The sequence below is a fragment of the Plecotus auritus genome, assembly GCF_963455305.1.
Source record: "Plecotus auritus genome assembly, chromosome: X".
In the NCBI taxonomy this organism is placed as follows: Eukaryota; Metazoa; Chordata; class Mammalia; order Chiroptera; family Vespertilionidae; genus Plecotus; species Plecotus auritus.
In genome coordinates, this window is record NC_137784.1 from 97,705,332 (window position 1) to 97,726,240 (window position 20,909).

Sequence of the window (20,909 nt, forward strand, 5' to 3'; positions counted from 1 at the left end):
TGCCGTACCTCCAATTCTCTGTGAGCTTTTCTCTTTCCTTCTAGTTGTAGAATTTTCACTCAGCCAGCTTTCCTGTGGTTCTGGATGGTGTCCGTTCTGTCTTTTAGTTGTAGTTTTGAAATTGTTGTGCGAGGCAGCAGTTTAGGTGCTTACCTATGCCGCCATCTTGGTCCAATTTCGTATTTATTACTTTAAAATATAAAAGCCTGTATAGCACTATTTTTCTGGGATTAGATGACTTACAACTAAAAGTCAGTTGTGTTAGCCTCCTAAATACTGATTTTTTTTCATGTCTGCTGTTTTTCATCTTTGGCCATTGTTGATTACCTTGTTTAAAAAAATCGGCAGTGTGAGAATTGAATTATGAACTGGTAATTTTGTGGACTTTATTTTTTCTACAAGTAATTTTTAACATTTATCTTTATTGTTGAAAGTGTTACAGATATCCCCTTTGTTTTTTGCCCCATTGACCCCCCTACACCCTGCACCCATCCCTCCCAGGCCTTTACCATAGCACTGTCTGCGTCCATGGCCATGCATATAAGCATGTAAGTTCCCTGGTTAATTTCAAAATTAGACTGACATAATTTACAGAATTGAAGAATAGGTCAGAGCCTTTCCATTTGGTCCTTTTACTGTACATGGCCATAGTCATAGAAACGCTGCTCAGGAAAAGGCCATGATGCTAATGGTGGGTGAAAGTATTATGAGAGTACCAAAGTTTCAGAAATGAGAACAGGCAATTGAAAAAATGAGTGGATCCTTAGAAGCCTTTTCTGCTGCGTTGTTCACCTCACTGGAACAGATTGTTTTATTCCTGTCCAATACAGCTAAGCATTGGGTCTCGTGACCAAAAACCAATGAAAGTATAATGTTCAGGGTACATTTTAAAAAATTAAAATGATTTCTTTTAAAACAATATATATGTATTATAGAGAAATTAGAAATATAGATTATCAAAAGAGAAAAATAAAATCACTCAATTCTACCACCCATACATAACTGTATTTAATGTTATATGAACAACATAGAGAAATGGAAATACTTTTATTAGTAAATGGAATAATGGCAATACCAACAATAGTAATAGTTCATACTTATTGAACTTTTACTGTGTATGAGACACTTTTTGAGGTACTTCACTCATTAATTTATCCCCATCTACAATACCTATTATCTCCATTATACAGGTGACGGAAATGAGGCACCAGGGGTATTATGTGTAACTTGCTCAAGGTTATACTGCTAGAGATAGGATACAAATTTAACCAAGGAGTATTAGAGCTGGGATCTGAACCCAGGCATTTTGATACTCCACTCTACACTTTTAACTAATCATATAATATGTTTTAATAAAGTGCTCATATTTCATTTTATTTGAATTTGCAGATGGGAAAGAAATAGGTGAACCTAAAGGAATTTCTGAACTTTTGACAAGTAATAATTTTTAATGATTATTGAAAAGAGCAATTTTTCCATGTTCTCCCCATTCTCTCCCCATTTTCAAAGTTGTCCAGTATCTACATTGACAATGTGTAAGGCCGTTATATACTATGCTAGAGGCCTGGTGCATGACATTTGTGCACTGGGAGGGGTGGTCCCTCAGCCTGGCCTGCACCCTCTCGCAGTCCGGGACCCCTTGGGGGATGTCCCCAGGAAACTGGCTTTAGCTGGCAGGTGGACATCCCCCAAGGGGTCCTTAGCATTGCCGCGGAGGCTTGAGAGGCTCCCACCACCGCTGCTGTGCTCACCAGTCGTGAGCCAGGCTTCTGGCTGAGCAGCACTCCCCCTGTGGGAGCTCACTGACCACCAGGGGGGCAGCTCCTGCTTTGAGTGTCTGCTCCCTGGTGGTCAGTGCGCGTCATAGTGACTGGTCATTCCGCTGTTCAGTCAATTTGCATATTAGTATTTTATTATATAGGATTGTGTCTCTTATAACCCTCATCTGTGTGGGTATGTATTTGATGCTCACTGCCAGTCTTTATGTCTCTCCACTCATTTTGCTTGTTTAAAGCTCTAAAAGTTTTGTCAGGAAGGATTTGTGGGACCAAAATTCCCTAAAATATTTACACATTCATGGAGTTGGCTGCATTAATAATTGAAAATCATTTTAGCTAGATATAAAATCTATTGCTCATACATTCTTGCCTTGGGTATCTTAAATGTGTCTTACATTTTCTTCTGGCATAAAATGTTGCCAAAGTCTGCTGACAGTATAATTTTCTTTCTGTATTAAAACACTTGGTGTTTTTTGCCTAGTTGTCAAAAGATTTTTTCTTCAAAGTCCAATAATTTTACCAGAATATGACTCGATGTTGTTGGTCATTTTGGGTTAATTTTTCAAGGTATATGGTGTGCCCTTTCAGTATGTAGTTTCAGATTTTTTAAATTTCAGTAAAAATTTCTTCACTTATAGACTTTAGTTATTCTGTTCCCTTGTTTTCTTTGCCCATCTTGGATATTTGCCACATCCTTTTGAATAATTTTTATCACCTTCCTTTCTTTTTTTTAAATCCTCACCTGAGGATATATTTTATTTTATTTTAGAGAGAGAGAAAAACATTAATAAGTTGCCTCTCATATGCGCCCTGACCAGGTTCTCCTAGGTGCCCCAACCGGGGACCGAACCCACAACCTAAGCATGTGCCCTGACCAGGAATCAAACCTGCAACCTTCTGGTGTGTGGGATAATGCTCCAACCATCTGAGCCATCCTGGCCAGGGCACCTTCATTTCCTTTTTTTTTTTTTTAATCCTCCTTTTTATCTTCTGTTTATTTTAAGATATTATCCGTTGTGTTTATTTGCTCCTGTGTTCCTTCTACCGTAGTCTTCATTTCTGAAATGATATTATTTTACTGTTCTTTCCTGCATTTTATCATGTCATGCCTGAGTTCTTACTCTGAATTTTTATATTCTTCCATATTATATACATGTTTTCATATCATATAACTTTTTCTTGTTATGTTTTAGGTAGTTTTGAAACATTAGATTTTCATTATTTTTGGTGGATATATCTTTCTGACACGTTTTAATTTTGTAAGGATATTATTCTTTTGCTTATTTTTACATGAAATTAATTTCCCTGAAGTTTTAGGAGGCTTGATTTAGGACAGTGTTTTTTTGTTTTGTTTTGTTTTCTAATTGTATGGCTATAGATTTCCACATTGTATTGTTTTTTTAAAATATATTTTTAGTGATTTCAGAGAGGAAGGGAGAGGGAGAGAGAGATAGAAACATCAGCGATGAGAATTATTGATAGGCTGCCTCCTGCATGCCCCACACTGGGGATCGAGCCTTCAACCTGGGCATATGCCCTGACCAGGAATCGAATTATGACCTCCTGGTTCATAGGTTGATGCTCAACCACTGAGCCATGCTGTCCGGGCAGTCTTCTATTATTTTTAAGAATTGTCCAAAATTATAGCTAATTCCTTTCTGCCTCTACTACTTTTGTCTAAATTTTCTATTTTGTTTCTCTTGTCCCTTTCCTGGCCAATGTGGAGTCTATTCCCACCAGTTTCTTCTCAGAATGGGACTTTGCCCTTAAAGGGGGTTTTAGATGGCTTTGAAAGTTCATGGGGCCCAGGCAGCTCCTGGCTATACCATGGACTCCTTGCACTCAGTCATTCTTTAAAGATGCAGATCCCTGTCAGTCTTAGTTGTTCATAAATTAGCTTGCTGAGGTTTGAGTGAGTTATTTCACAGTTTTCACATCTATCAGATGCCCTGCTGATTCTTGCTACAGACTCTTCCATAACTGATACCATTTCGCTCTTGTAGCTATCTCTAATTTGTCCCCATCTACTCATATTTCAGGGTTCACGGGGGAATAATTTTCATCTCATTTTGTTGTAGATTATGTCCATGGATTTTGGTTTTGCTTTCCTACTTAACTTTTTAACTTGTGGTTTTTATGGTGGCATTTAGAGAGATTAAAAAACCCTGCTGCCTGGCTGGAGTGACTCAGCAGTTGAGCAATGAATCATGAGCCAGGAGGTCATGGTTCAATTCCCCGTCGGGGCACATTCCCCAGGGTGGGACGTGCAGAAGGCAGCCGTTCAATGATCCTCTCTCATCATTGATGTTTCTATCTTTCTCTCTCCTTCTCCCTTCCTGTATCTGAAATCAATGAAAACATTAAAAAAAAAAACCACACACACACACACCCTGCTGCCAACTACCACTTTTATTCAAGGATTTCTCTCTAAATGATACACCACAGGCCAAATGCTGCCTGCCACTTATTTGTGTACAGTCTGTGAACTAAGAATGCTAGTTATACTTTTAAACATTTGAGAAAAAAATCTAAAGAAGAATCCTATCATGACACTTGAAAATGATATGAAATTGAAAATTTCAGTGTATAAATAAAGTTTTGTTGGAACGCAGTCACGCCTATTCATTTATGTGTTATCTATGACTGCATTCATGCTATGACAGCAGAGTTGAGTTACTGGGAGAGAGACTATATGGCCTTCAAATCTGAAAATATTTATTATCTGGTCATTTACAGAAAAATTTTGCCAACCCTGGTTCTATATTATACTCTTTAATGGCTAAATAGCATTCCATTGTATAAATATATTATAATGTACTTAACCAAGTCTCCATTATTGGGCATTAAGATAAATTCTAAATTTCATTATTATAGGCATCATTTCACAGCTAATATTAACATATATATTTTATTACGTTCTTGAAATATATTGTTACAAGTAAGATTGCTGGATCAAGGAAGATTATATGCCTTCAAACCCTTTGATTGATATTGACAAATTGTCATCCAGAGAGGATATACAGGTTAATTATCTTTTAAGAATACTGTTTAGATGCATTATGGTGCATTCATGTAATGAAATATTATGCAGAGATTAAAGAAGATGAGGTGGATCTATTTTACTGATGTATAAAAATATAGAATATATGCTATTAGACACTCTGGTTACATATGTAGGGAGTGATTCCTTCATAGTAAAGAAATGAGGGAACTAGAATAGACACATTTAAACTTTTCACAAGAAGTATAGGTTACAACTAGGTTGTACCAGTTTATAGACCTACCAGTAGTATGTCTGAATGGTTGTTTTGCCATGCTTTTGCCTAAATATAATTTTTTAAAGGTCTTGCCAATTTGATAGCTGAGGAAAAGGCATCTTGTTTTAATTTTACATATAAAAATTTTTATATTTTTTCATGTTCTTTAGCTTGAATTGATTCCTTTGTACAATTCTTGTTCATTGTCCATTTTCCCTGAAATATTCATCTTTTCTTTGGTGATTTGTAAAGCTTTTTTATATATCAGATATTAATCCTTTGGCCTGTCATCTGTGTCTGCTTTTGTCATTAATGATTTACAAATTTCTTTCTTTTTTATGCAGTCAAATCTTCCTTTATTTTTTATGTGTAGAAATCCCTTTCCTACCTCAGATTTATATAATTGTTTTCCAATATATTTTTCTATTACTTATTTGATTTTGTTTTTTTATATTTTAGTCTTGAATCCATAGGGAATTTATCCATGTAGGCTGTGAGGTAGGATTTAGCTTTATTTTTCAAATGCTTAGCCAGTTGTCTTAGTGCCATTTATTAAATAAGCCATTATTTCAAAGTTATATAATTTTTTAAAATTTTTATTAGAAATCTGTGTATTTCTCATTTTAAAAAATCAGGTTTGTTGATGTGATTTGCATACAATAAAACTTACTTTTTTGAAGTTTATACTTGGAAGAGTTTTAGGAAATATATACAGTTTTATAACCACTACTCTAATCAAGATATAGGACATTTCCATCATCCCCCCAGAAGCTCCCTTTTGCCCCTTTGCAGTCAATCCTCAGTCCCTGACCCTGTGCTCTTGCAATCACTAATCTGTTTTCTGCCCAAAAGTTTTACCTTTTTCAGAATGTGATATAAATGGAATCATGCAGTACATAGTTTTCAAGTCTGCCTTTTTAATGAGCGTAATGCATTTAAGAGACATCCACATTGTTATGTGTAGCAATAGTTTATTTCTTCTTTTAAATTTTATTTTATTGTTTAAAGTATTACAAATTGTAGTACTCAGAAAGGATATATGCACCCCTATGTTCATAGTTTATTTCTTTTTATTACTGAACAGTATTCCATGATATGGCTGTACCACAATTTATTTAACCATTCTCTTATTCAAGGACATTTGGGGTTGTCTTCAGTTTTTAGCTTTTATTAATAAAGCTGCTATAAACATTTTTGTAGAGGTCTTTGTGTGGACATATTTCTCTTGGTTAGACACTAGGGGTTGGGATTTCTGAGTCACGCAGTAAGCATATGTTTTGCTTTATAAGAAACATTCAGACTGTTTTTCATAGTGGCTGTGCTATTTTACGTTTCCACCAACAATGTATAAAAGGTTCAGTTATCCTGGATCCTTGTCAGTACTTGGAATTGTCAGTATTTCTTATTTCAGCCATTCTATTAGGAGTATCGGGGTTAAATAATTTGTTTAGACTAACTTGGATCTTTTAAGCACTGTTTCCCAACTTATCCCCCCATAGGCTTTCTATGACTGGATGGTTTTTACTTGCTCAGTCCATCCCCAGTTGCTCAACCTGAGGTAGCTAAATGGCCATTGTTACTCTTGTTTCTGTTTTTCTTCTTTCCATTTCCTTTCCGAGGGTTGTAGAACCATAAAACATAAAATCAGAAAAGGAGCCTAGAAATAATATAGGGTAAGTGTTGGCAAACTATTTCTTTCAAGGACCAGATAGTACAGTTGTCCATGGAGGATTGGTTCCAGGGCCCCCCACAGATACCAAAATCTGGGATGCACAAGTCCCTTATATAAGATAGCGTAGAACATTGCATTGGCCCTCTACATGCATGGATTATCAACCTTGGGTTGAAAATACTGTTTTTGATCCTGGATTGGTTAAATCTGTGGATGTGAAACCTGTGGATAAAGAGGGTTGAGTAAAAATATTTTGGGCTTAGCAAGCCATTTTGTCTCTGTCACAACAACTCAACTCTGCTGTTGTAGCATGAAAGCAGACAGACAATACAGAAAGAAGTAGGTGTGGCTGTGTTCCAATAAAATTTAATAAAACAGGTGGCCTACTGGCTTTGGCTCTTAGACCATAGTTTTCTGAGCCTTGGTTTAGTCTAACAACTTTCTTTTACAGATGAAGGGACTGAGCTTAGGTTTTACCCTTTTCCTTGATTTATATGTAAAGATGGAAAGGACCAGGGTATTGGTTCTCACCATAGGAGACACACTTAAATTGAGTTCAAGATTTGCTTAATTTATGCATAATCCCCTGCTCTAGCAGATGGTGTTACATGGAACTGTTAATACAAGGTCTTTCAAAAGTTTTAACTGCATTGAAACTTTTGGGACATTTAATATTGCCATTTACTAAAATGCTAGTTGACTTTTTGAACCTAATATGTCTCTGGAGCAATAGTCAAATTTGAGTGGTAAGAAAATAAAGGTTAAAACACTTGAAGTAAAAAAGGATACCACCCTTTTATTCTTCTTTAAAAGACTTTGTTTTTAATTTTGGATATGTCTAAATTTGTTTATCTTTTAAGATGGCCATTCAATATCACATAACAACCCCATGCTTTTTTCTCTCTTTAAGGTTAATTCTTGATTGTTTTGTTTCATTAATTGCTCAAATAGATGAAGATTCTTAGGTCAAAAAAGAAAAAACAACACATAACAGGAAACACACACTCATGGTTCCATGCACGTAAAGCTAAAAATAAGCATTGGCTATGAGTACTCAGGGAAAGAACATTATTTAGAAAAGTCATCGTGTCTGTGTTTTTTCCTTTCTTCCAGCACTGGAATAAGTATGACATCTATGAGAAGCAAATCAAAGAAGAAACCGATTCTGTCGTGCTGATAGAAAACCTGAAGAGAACCTCTCAGTGATGGGGATCATTTATTTTAACATTCAATCTGAGAACTTGTTAAATGGAAACTGAAACTACTGGACCATTTAAAAACAGGCAGCTCATAAGAGCCATAGGCTTTTATGTTGAGTCATGCACCGAAAAACTAAAAATAATGGGCCCTTTGGAAAAGAGAGGGGGATTGTTCTCGTTGAATTGTAAAAGCAGGCATCTTTGTGAAGTTTTCAAACTAGAGGACAAAGCAAAAAGCGATGATGCCAATAGAGTTAATCTTATCAAGAGTTGAGACAACTTTCTGAGGGATCTATGCCTGTTTTGTATTCGTTTTGTCAAACAATACCAACAAATTTTATTTGTGGGGGTACTCATTTTTGGGTGCAAATGCTAATGCCAAACTTGAGTCACAGAGACCATTTAGCAAACAAAATTGAAAAAAGTATCTGTTGTTTGGGATCCCATTAAGTAATGTTTGTGGCTATCCGGAATCATCATCCCTTCAGCAGCATTTTTCTCTACTTTGAAAGGCCCAGGCATTAGTGTTGGCCACGATGATGACAACTACAGAAAAAGCAGTGTCAGCTTCTTTTACCAATACCTTTCAAAGCCATTGCAGGCTTTTAAGGGCAGCAGAGACAGAAAGACTTACTGGGTATTAGTATTTGAACCACTGCATTCTCCAATGATATACTGTTTTTTCTTCACCTCTGCTACTCAAATCAAGTATTTACTATGTGTCCAGATTGTGCTAGGCTCCCAGGTGTGAGGCATCTCTGTCTAAGGGTTGAAAATCTGGTTGCCACTCCTCAGTTCTTACCATTTTCTTTTTCTCTACCAGTCATTTTTCAGACCTTTTAATTCCCCAGTTCCCACACCTGATTTCCCCTTTTGTATTTTCCCTCATTGTAGTCTTTCACCTTTCAATGGATATTAGAATATAAATCTGCTCAGAATACCTAGAGGAGCAGGGAGTGATTTGTATCTCAGGTAAAGTGTGAGTTGACTGAGAAACAATGACAAGTTCTTGCATATTTTTGTAAGTTCTGTGTGGGTTTGCATTTATTTGAAGGTTTTCAGCATTTTTACTGTTTCTCTACATAGTTTCTAAACAGAAAGGAGATATTATCTTCACTTAGAACTTTGCTATTTGCTTGATAAAAAGAATAGTTGTGTTTCCCTCTTTTCCCTTATTGTCACAAATAGTTATTAGGTTTTATGTCTTATATAACTAGCCAGCATCCAAGGCTCCAATGTTTGTATGCATTTTTTGCATATGCTAGAGTTCCATTCTCACCCATCCCCACAACATATAGTCCCCCTACCCCTACTTCCTCCAAATTTAAAGTATGGAAATGATATTGCCCTCCTAGTGTTTCTCTGCTTACAAAGGTAGAGTTAGATTACTAGTAGGAATTTGAGAAATTTGTATCACCAGTTCTCCAAACATTCATCCATTTGTATTAACCAGATGGTGCTACTTGTAATTCCTGCTGTTAGGGGAAGGGAGATCAGAGATCCCCGCTCTTCACAGGTTTGGGGAAAAGTAGCAACCTGCTTGCACTGCAGACGAGGAGCACTGTGTCCCCAGCTTTTCTGAGGAAATTGGGGTTCAGAGCAAGGGTAGATGCCAAGCTGTTGCCTCCCTGCACTTTTATTTTTGAGGTCAGATTGAGCCTGGAAGACAGGCATGGATGTTCCACTTTGTTCTACTGTTTTCTAAAAAAACAAAAAAAACAACCAACAACTTGGTTTTCCTTTGTAGAAATTAGATTATTTCCTAGCCAGGTCTTTTATAATTCTGGGAAGCAGAACACTGAAATGCCTCACCCAAAGCCATTTTTCCTCTTACTCTATTTAGATGGCAATGCGGTGAGGGTGTGCTTTGATATTCTTATTACCCAAGGAGCTATTGATACTGAGAGTCATGCATCCTGGGAGTGGGGAAATTGTATTTTGTTTTCATTCTCCTTTTTTAGCAGCAAAATAGTATTTTTGGGGTAGTAAAATAGTTGAGGGAAAAGGGGACAGTGAGTTATGGGATTAGCTAGCTATGGCTGTTTTTTAATTGTTGAAGAGTGATCCCCAGGTCTTGGGAGCTCTTGGAGAATTTAATACAGGGTGGGGCAAAAGTAGGTTTACAGCTGTTCATATGAAAAATAATATTATAATAATACAAAAATAAACTGTGTTTTGTGTACTCACAACTGTAAATGTACTTTTGCCCCATCCTGTACATCAGTGGGATTCTCATCACCTGTAGGAAACTAGTAGGTTCATTACTGTTTTATGTCTGAACTATATGGATTTTTTTCCCCCCCGCATACCTAAGTAAACCTACTGTAAGAATGAACATTCTTATTCTTTCATTCAGGTAAGTGTTTTCTTCATCTGGGCACTAAAGGGATATGTGAAACAATGTTAACATTTTTTGTAATGCCTTCAACTAGGGGTCATTGTGTTTAACTTCTTATAGGAAAGTTTGAATAAAATAAATATTGTCTTTTTATATGTCACTCAAATGTTTTCCTTTGGTATTATTTTGGGGAAAGTATTATGAATAGTGGGTGGCAGAAAAAAATGGAGTTAAATGAATAAATGTGAAAATTTCTCAGCTATTTTATCTTGCAATCATTTATCATAAGCTTCCTACTGTTCTCATTATGGCTGTGTTTTCTGATAAAGCCATGCACTTAGTTTAATATTAGTACAGCCTTTGCAAGCAGTACCTAAAGGGACGTAAGTATTTGATAAATGGTGGTTGTGATAATTAAGGGAAATGGGAAACTGGTCCTTTCTAATATTAAGCTTCCAATATACTTAAGGAAGCTGTCATGGTACACATGAAGGGGGGACCCCCTAGTTACAAATTAATCACATTAGCAGATTAGATTTGAGACTAAGAAAATCAGTTCTCAATAGCTGTGTTCTTAAGATATGGTGATGTAGTTTCATGTTTTCTATAAATACAGGAAAATAGTTTGAATGTTACAGAGGATTTTTTTCTCATTTGTGTTGAGCTCTAGGGGTGGGTCTTGAGCCAGACCACATGTGTTAATTACACTGAATTTCCATAGAACCCCAACCCAAGGATGTGTGTAGGGGATACTGATCTTGGTCAGGTTAATTCTGTTATCTAGGATGCTCCAAGAAGATTCTGGAAATCTAGCTCCAGATTGGTGTAGCTTTGTTTTTAACAGCAAACCTCCTTTTAATTCTTAGTATACCAAAACATGGAGTACTATGATAGAAAACATTGAACTAAAGATCCTTGTATGTATGAGATCTATGGAAACAAATTCCTCTAGGCACAAACACAGTCACCTTATCTCAGGGGGAGAGGAGCCAACATGAGCTAAGCACATTGATTTCCAGAGTCTCTTTTATTTATTTATTTATTTATTTATTTATTTATTTATTTATTTAAAATATATTTTATTGATTTTTTACAGAGAGGAAGGGAGAGGGATAGAGAGTTAGAAACATCGATGAGGGAGAAACAATGATCAGCTGCCTCCTGCAAATCCCCTACTGGGGATGTGCCCGCAACCAAGGCACATGCCCCTGACCAGAATCAAACCTGGGACCTTTCAGTCTGCAGGCTGACACTCTATCCACTGATCCAAACCAGCCAGGGCAGTCTCTTTCCTTTTAAACCCTAATGATTATATCAGCAACAACTATTTTTTTTAAATACTGTAGCTAAACCTTGGCATGATTTTACTTCAAGGAAGGAGTTTTACTGACATTTGGATGTGCTAGCTATTTTTGATATCAATCCCCAAGATGATTTCTTCCTGAAGGTTCTTTGGACCCTTTCCTAATGGCCACTTTTTTCATTTACTAGCAATAGCAATAGGAACATATTACACTCCTAGTTTACTACATTTATTGGGTAAACCATTATATAACAAGATAAAATAGTTATTGAGTGGCTGCTGTGTGCCAACTTACATGTATTTTACTAAATCTTCATGTGAGTCCCATGAGATAGATTGCATTATTATCTTCATTTTATAGATGAAGAAGCAGACATAAACTGATTGATGTATGAGTGCAAGATCACACAGCTAGTAACTGATTGAAATGGAATTGGAAAATGTCAACCCAGATTTTGAGCTTGTATAATACGGCCCTATCTCTCATCATTGATATTTCTTTTTCTCTCTTCCCTTTCTCTCTGAAATCAATAAAAATATATATTTTTAAAAATAGGCAAATAAAAACAAAACCCTCTTAATAAAAAATGATTAATTTGTGCATTCATTCTTCTATGAGCCAGGCAATGTGTTAGGTACTAGGAACTTAGTGAATAAGATTCAGCTTAATATAGGGTGGGTTAGTCAGGAGGGGGCTACTTTGTTCAGGGGAAATCTAGATTAGAATTTAGGAGTTCCAAATGACCTTGGACAGGTATTTCTTCCTGTCTGCATCTGCTTTCCCACCTATAAAATGCAGAGGCCATAAGTTGTGGAGCTCATTTAGAAGTGAGGATCTTTGCTGTACAATGGGCATGTCCCTTCCTCTCTCGGGGGCATCTGTCAAAAATGAGGTTGGACTAGATTAGCTCTATTTTGACATCCAGCAGAAACTAAGGTGACTTCTGTTTTACATATCAAGAAAATACATACATAGTCATCTCCTACTCTTGCTGCATGAAAGAGCTAGCTATTAGCAGTAAACTGCCAAAAATAAGCAGAGTAGGTCTTTTGATAAAGGTAACTGATACATTGGATGAGTGCTGTGGTCCATCCAAATCAGAATTTCCACAAGAACCCAGCCATGGTTGTGCCTAACAAATATTTCTTAACAAGCTTTGTGGATCTTAGGTCGTTTTGCCTAGAAACACAAAAATTGCTTTTGTATAATATAGATTGCTTGTATAATGACTAAATTTGATACATTACCTAAAATACAGTCCATTTGATTTTAATACTTGTAAATTTGGTCATTGAATTTACTGGTTTTTATTTGATCAAAACAAAACATACATAATTTAAAAAGTCAGATTACCACAGGCTTATAGAAAAACAGCAATCCTGCCTGACCAGCATAGCTCCGGGGTTGAGAGTTGACCTATGAACCAGGAGGTAGGTCATATGGGACTTTACAGATGTGATTAAGATTGCAGACCTTGAAATGGAGAGATTATCCTGGATTATTTGGGTGAACCCAATTTAATCACTTGAACTCATAAAAGCAGAGAAATTTCTCTGACTGGAAGCAGAAGAGGATGAGAGATTCAAAGTATTGAAAAGACTCATTGGTGATTCTGAAGATGGCGACTGGCAGGAAGGTGGGGAGGGAGAGAGTGTGAGGGAGTGAGGGAGCGATAGAGGAGTGTGTGGACCTGTGTGGTGTGTGTGTGTATGAGCTAGGGAGAGTTAGATCCTGCAGGTCTTCCAAGGGGCTGGCAAACCGAGCTGTCTTACACTGTGGAGCCCCGCTGCCACTGCAGACATTCCGGGGGCAGCCAGCGCGGGCACAGAGACCATGCCATCTTGAAAAGCAGAGCTGCTTGAGACTAGGATCCTGGCCTCAGCACCACCCCGTCTGGTCTCAGACCCAAACCGGGACCCTGCAGGAGGACCGAATTAGTGAGTTAGAAGATAAGGTAGAGAAACAAGCTCAATCTGAATAGCAACTGGAGAAAAAAATTAAAAAACAGGAGGAGAGCCTAAGGGAGCTTTGGGACAACATGAAATGAAGTAACATACATATAATAGGGCTGCCAGAAGGACAAGAAGAGGAGCAAGGATTAGAAAATCTATTTGAAGAAATAATGACAGAAAAAAGTCACACAAGTACAAAGAGTCCCAAGCAAGATGAATCCCAAAAGACCCACACCAAGACACGTCAAAATTACAATGGCAAATGTTAACAATAAAGAGAATCTTAAAGGCGGCAAGAGAGAGACAAAGAGTTACCTACAAAGGATCCCCCATCAGACTATCAAATGATTTCTCAACAGAAACACATCAAGCTACAAGGAAATGGAAGGAGATATACAAAGTGATGCAAAGCAAAGGACTGAATCCAAGAATACTCTATCCAGCAAGACTATCAATCAAAATTGAAGCGGAAATCAGGAGATTTGCAGACAAAAAAAAAAAAAAAAAAAAAAAGGCTAAGGGAGTTTATCACTACCAAGCCAGCAATCAAGAAATGCTAAAGGGAATGCTGTAAAAAGAAGAAATATAAAGGGAGAAAGGAACACAGGCATAAAGTACAGAAATGGCTACAAACAAATACCTATCAATAATAACATTAAATGTAAATGGATTAAATGCTCCAATCAAAAGACATCAAGTGAGTGGATAAGAAAACATGACCCAGAGGGAGGAAAAATGGCGGCGGAATAGATAGACGTGTTCTGAGCCTTGTCCCGGAGTAGAAAGAAAGAACAGCTGAGGGTCGCACGAGGAGTGTTTGTTGGCAAGTTAAGGGACAGCTAAACTCCAGAAGAAGGTGGGGGGTTCCCCTGACCTGACAGCCCCCACTGCAGCTGGGTCCCCTCCCGGAGCTGCGGGCTTGGCCGCGGAATCTGCGCCATCTTGAATGGGAAAGTGGAGCTTATCAGAAGCCTGAAAATCCACAACTGCGGCACCCATGGAACAGCTGCGAGCCCCAGAACACCGGTCCCCAATTGGCACAAACACGCGGATTCAGAGGAGCTCTACACCCCACCACGGAAAGGTCAGATTTCCCCTGGTATAAGGTGAGGTCTCTGGTCCCGGCGGGAGAGAGGAACGCGCGTTTTGTGGGAGCTGGAGGACCAGGGAAGTCTGAGCCTAGAAAAATCCGTGGCTGTGGGGCTGGCATGATCCATAAATGTGGAAGGGGGTCCTCAGAGCTGCTAACAGAAGGGCTATCTAAAAAGCAACCCATTTTGATCTGACGTGCAGGGACAGCCTAAGAATTTCAAAGGTGTGCGGCTGCTTAGACTTACGCGCAGACCTATTGTTCGCACACTTGGGCTTTTTCCTCTTGAAATTCTTACTTCTGGTTACTAAGCCCAATACATAGGATCACCCAGTTGGGGACACCCTGGGAGACTGCAGGGGAAAGTTGTTTTTCTGGAACCTGGGGATCGGAGCGGGGAGTGACCATCGGAGAGCCAGCTCTGAGGCAGCCCACTCCCACAAACCGGTAGTGAGTGCCACAGGGAAAGAAGGCTCTAACACTGACTAGAGAGGCCATAGATAGACCCGGAAGTCAATCCAGAAACACTGCCACCCAGGGGCTGAATCACAAATTGACTCTTGTGTAATCAAAAATAAAGGAATACGAGAAATTAGGACACACCGCCTGCTTAAAATCAGGACTGGCTTACAACACTGAAGAGTAGTGGAATGCAGGGAACTGCAATACTGTCTGCACTGAGAAAAGGCAGCAAGAGAGAAACAAAGAGAGAGACAGGTGTGCCAAACAGAACAACAGAGGAAGTGAATGACCTTCACTACTCCACATTTTATTTTTATTTTTTATTTTTCAATTTTCATTTTTTGTATCTTTTACTCAAGAAACTAATTTTTTTTCTTTTTTCCTCACTTGATTTTACTTTTATAATTATTACATTTTTATTTTCAATCCGTATTATTACTACTGCTATTTTATCTTTTATTTTTTTAAGTGTCATTTTATTTTCTCTTAATTTTACTTTGGGATTAGTGTTCTACATTCTATTTTCATCTTTCCTTTAGCATCGTTTTACTTTATCTCAACTCTACCTTTATGCCATCACATTCTTCCTAACCTTCCCCTTTTCGGTGTCCTGTTTATCTTACCACTTTCCTGCTTTAGATTTCCCCTATTCTTTCTGTTTACCCCTTGTTAAAATTTCACCCTACTTATATATCTAATCTCCAATCCCCTGCTCCAAGTCCTTACACACCTCTCTCTTTGCTGTCTTAACTATCCAAAAAATTGTTTTTCTCTCTGTCCTTTTGTTGTTGTTTGCTTGAATGTTGATTATATCGAATTTTTATGCTTTTTTGTGAGATTGTTTTGCTTATTCTTCTTTTGTTTGTTTATTTTTTTGTTTGTTTTGTGCTTCTGTTTTCCCATGCCTCACTCAATATTAGTTGGTGTTGTAGTTTGTATTAATCCCCACGTACTTGTTGCTGGCATTTGCTGGGATTAGTGATTGTTCTATTGGAGTTTTATCCCCATATATATAGTTTGTTGCCCTTTCTCTCTTAGTCTCTTTCTTGTCTCTCTTACTTTTTTTTTCCTTTTCCCAATTTCATATGACACTCCTTTTTTTTCTCTTTTTTCCTTTCTTTCTTTTTCCTCTTCTTCTTTCTCTCCTATCCCCTAATTTGCCTTTCTCTGGTGGTCACCTTTATTGGAGGTTATTAATATCGTGAATGCATTTCTGTTCAGTGCCTTGTGTGTTGTACCTGGTAGTGCTGTATTTTGTGCCTTTAAATCAAGGCAGGAGAGAAAGAACTACATAACTAGACATCCAGAGAAGAGAGACCATGGGGAGACAAAGACACAGCCCGCATATGAAAGAAAAGCAGGCATCACCAGAAAAGGAAGTAAACGAAATGGAGGCAAGCAACCTTCCAGAGAACGAATTCAGAGAAATGGTCATAAGGTGGCTGAAGAGAATGAAAGACAAATTCAACAATATGAGCAAGAACCAAGAGGAAATGAAGAAGAACCAAGAAGAAATGAAAAATGACATCGCTGCTATAAAGAACTCAATAGAAAGCATCAAGAGTAGACTAGAAGAAGCAGAGGACCGCATCAGTGAGCTAGAAGACAAGATGGGAAAAAGTACCCAAGTAGAGCAACTTCTAGAAAAAAAAATTAAAAGGCAGGAGAGCCTAAGGGAACTTTGGGACAACACAAAACAAAACAACATCCGCATAATAGGGGTTCCAGAAGGAAAGGAAGCTGAGCAAGGAATAGAAAACCTGTTTGAAGAAATAATGACAGAAAACTTCCCTGATATAGGGAAGAAAAAACACCACACAAATCCAAGAAGCTCACGGAGTCCCAAGCAAAATGAACTCCAAAAGACCAATGCCAAGGCACATTATAATTAAACTGGCAAACACCAACGACAAAGTAAGAATCTTAAAAGCGGCCAGAGAGAGACAGAAAGTTACATACAAAGGAACCCCCATCAGACTAGCAACTGATTTCTCAACAGAAACTCATCAGACCAGAAGGGAATGGAATGAAATATACAAAGTCATGCAAAGGAAGGGTCTGAATCCAAGAATACTGTACCCAGCAAGGCTATCAATCAAAATTGAAGGTGAAATCAGGAGCTTCACAGACAAAAAAGGACTAAGGGAATTTATTACCACCAAACCAGCAATGCAAGAAATGCTAAAGGGTCTGCTGTAAAAAAGAAAAAAAAGAAATAGGAAGCGAAGAAGGAACACAGGGGTAAAGAATAAAAATGGTGACAAATAAGTACCTATCAATAATAACTTTAAATGAAAATGGATTAAATTCCCCAATCAAAAGACATAGGGTAACGGATTGGATAAGAAAACATGACCCATATATCTGCTGCCTACAAGAAACCCACCTCAGAAAAAAAGACGCACACAGACTGAGGATGAAGGGATGGAAAAAGGTTTCCCAGGCAAATGGAACTGAAAAAAAAGCTGGGGTAGCAATACTTATATCTGACAAATTAGATCTCAAAGTGAAGGACATAACAAGAGATAAGGAAGGCCACTTCATAATACTAAAGGGAGCAATCCAACAAGAAGAAATAACTCTGGTAAACATATATGCACCCAATACAGGAGCACCCAAATACATAAAAAAACTCCTGGAGGATATCAAGGCAGAGATTGACAGCAATACAATCATAGTAGGAGACTTTAATACCCCACTATCACCATTGGACAAATCCTCTAAACAAAAAATCAGCAAAGAAACATCAATCCTAAATGACTCACTAGACCAGATGGAATTAATTGACATCTTCAGAACATTTCACCCCAAAGCCACAGAATATACATTCTTCTCAAGTGCACATGGGTCATTTTCAAAGATAGACCATATGTTGGGACATAGGCAAAGTCTCTTCAAATTCAAGAAGATAGAAATCATATCAAGCATCTTCTCAGACCACAGTGGCATAAAACTGGAAATCAACTACAATAAAAACAACCCAAAGAAATCAAACACATGGAGGCTAAACAGCATGCTATTAAACCATGACTGGGTTACCAGAGAGATCAAAGAAGAAATAAAAAACATCATGGCAACAAATGACAATGAAAACACTACAATCCAAAATCTATGGGACACAGCGAAAGCAGTCTTGAGAGGGAAGTTCATAGCTCTACAAGCCTACTGCAAAAAACAAGAAACAATGGTAATAAATTACCTAACCCAACACTCAAAGAGTTAGAAAAAGAGCAACAAGAAAAGCCCAGTATAAGCAGAAGGAAGGAAATAATAAAGATCAGAGGGGAGATAAACGACATAGAGACCATAGAAACAATACAAAAGATCAACAAAACCAAGAGCTGGTTCTTTGAAAAGATAAACAAGATTGATGAACCTCTAGCCAGGCTCACCAAGAAGCAAAGAGAGAGGACCCAAATAAACAAAATCAGAAATGAAAGAGGTGAAATAACAACAGATCCTGCCGAAATACAAAGGATTGTTAAAAAATACTATGAAAAACTCTATTCCAACAAACTGGACAACCTGGGGGAAATGGACATATTCCTAGAAAAATATAACCTTCCAAAACTCAATCAGGAAGAATCTAAACAGCTCAATATGCCAGTAACTATGGAAGAAATTGAAGCAGTCATCAAAAAGCTTCCGGCAAACAATAGCCCGGGGCCAGACGGCTTCACAGGAGAGTTTTACCAAACATTCAAGGAAGAACTATAACCTATCCTCCTCAGACTATTCCAAAAAAATCAAGAGTAACAATTCCAAGCTCCTTCTATGAAGCCAGCATCACCCTAATACCAAAACCAGATAAAGACAACACAATGAAGGAGAATTACAGGCCAATATCCCTCATGAACATAGATGCCAAAATCCTCAACAAAATTCTAGCAAATCAGATCCAGCAGTACATCAGAAAGATCATATACCAAGACCAAGTAGGGTTTATCCCAGGAATGCAAGGATGGTACAATATCCACAAATCAATAAATGTGATACATCACATAAAAAAATTGAGAGATAAAAATCACATAGTCATATCAATTGATGCAGAAAAAGCATTTGACAAAATCCAACACCCTTTCTTGATAAAAACTCTCAACAAGGTGGGAATAGAAGGATCATACCTCAACATAATAAAAGCTATATATGATAAACCCACAGCTAACATACCCAATGGGCAAAAACTAAAACCATTTCCCCTAAGAACAGGAACAAGACAGGGATGCCCACTCTTACCACTCCTGTTCAACATAGTACTGGAATTATTAGCCATTGCAATTAGACAAGAAGAAGAAATAAAAGGCATCCAAATTGGAAAAGAAGTAAAGCTGTCCTTATTTGCAGATGACATGATAGTGTACATAAAAAACCCGAAAGACTCCATCAAAAAACTAACAGACTTAATAAATGAATTTGGCAATGTAGCAGGATACAAAATTAACGCCAAGAAATCTATGGCATTTCTATGCACCAGTAGTGAACTTACAGAAAGAGAGACTAAAAAAGCAATCCCATTTACCATAGCACCAAAAAAATTAAGATACTTAGGAATAAATCTAACCAAGGAGGTAAAAGACCTATACGCGGAAAACTACAGGACACTGAAAAAAGAGATAGAGGAAGATGTAAACAGATGGAAGAACATACCATGTTCATGGATTGGTAGAATCAGCATCATTAAATTGTCCATACTACCCAAAGCAATCTATAGATTCAATGCACTCCCCATTAAAATACCAATGGCATATTTCACAGACCTAGAAAGAACTCTCCAAAAATTCATCTGGAATAAAAAAAGACCCCAAATAGCCACAGCAATCCTGAGAAAGAAGAATAAAGTAGGAGGGATCTCAATACCAGATTTCAAGCTGTATTACAAAGCCACTGTCCTCAAAACAGCCTGGTACTTGCACAAGAACAGATATATAGATCAATGGAATAGAATAGAGAATCCAGATATCGACCCAAACCACTATTCACAATTAATATTTGACAAAGGAGGCATGAACATACAATGGAGTCAAGACAGTCTCTTCAATAAATGGTGTTGGGAAAATTGGATAGATACATGCAAAAAAATGAAACTAGATCACCAACTTACACCATACACAAAAATAAACTCAAAATGGATACAGGACTTAAATATAAGACGGGAAACCATAAAAATACTAGAGGAATCCACAGGCAGCAAAATCTCAGACATATGCGGAAAGAACTTCTTCACTGATACTGCCCCTAGGGCAATGGAAGCCAAAGAGAAAATAAACAAATGGGACTACATCAAAATAAAAAGCTTTTTAATAGCAAAAGAGACCATCAACAAAACAACAAGAAATCCCACTGTATGGGAGAACGTATTTGCAAATGTTATCACTGATAAAGGTTTAATCTCCAACAGCTACAGGCAGCTTATACAACTTAATAAAAGGAAGATAAATGATCCAATAAAAAAATGGGCAAAGGACCTAAATAGAATCTTTTCGAAAGAAGACAGAATGAAGGCCAAGAGACACATGAAAACATGCTCAAAGTCACTAATTATCCGAGAGATGCAAATCAAAACGACAATGCGATACCATCTCACACCTGTCAGAATGGCTATCATCAACAAATCAACAAACGACAAGTGTTGGCGAGGATGCGGAGAAAAATGAACCCTCGTGCACTGCTGGTTGGAATGCAGACTGGTGCAGCCACTGTGGAAAACAGTATGGAGTTTCTCAAAAAACTGAAAATGGAACTCCCATTTGACCCAGTAATCCCACTCCTAGGAATATATCCTAAGAAACTAGAAACACCAATCAGAAAGGATATATGCACCCCTATGTTCATAGCAGCACAATTCACCATAGCTAAG

At 37.6% G+C, this 20,909-nt stretch overlaps 1 protein-coding gene across 1 annotated transcript in view; it reads left to right on the top strand.

Moving 5' to 3' along the window:
- The window catches only part of IL13RA1 (interleukin 13 receptor subunit alpha 1), a 76,082-nt gene extending 65,678 nt beyond the window's left edge, over positions 1 to 10,404 (top strand). Inside the window, exon 11 of the mRNA XM_080653493.1 lies at positions 7,821 to 10,404. Within this exon, the coding sequence (XP_080509619.1) occupies positions 7,821 to 7,913 (93 nt within the window). The 3' untranslated portion in view covers positions 7,914 to 10,404. The remainder of the gene's footprint in view (positions 1 to 7,820) is intronic.
- Positions 10,405 to 20,909: the final 10,505 nt, after the last annotated feature.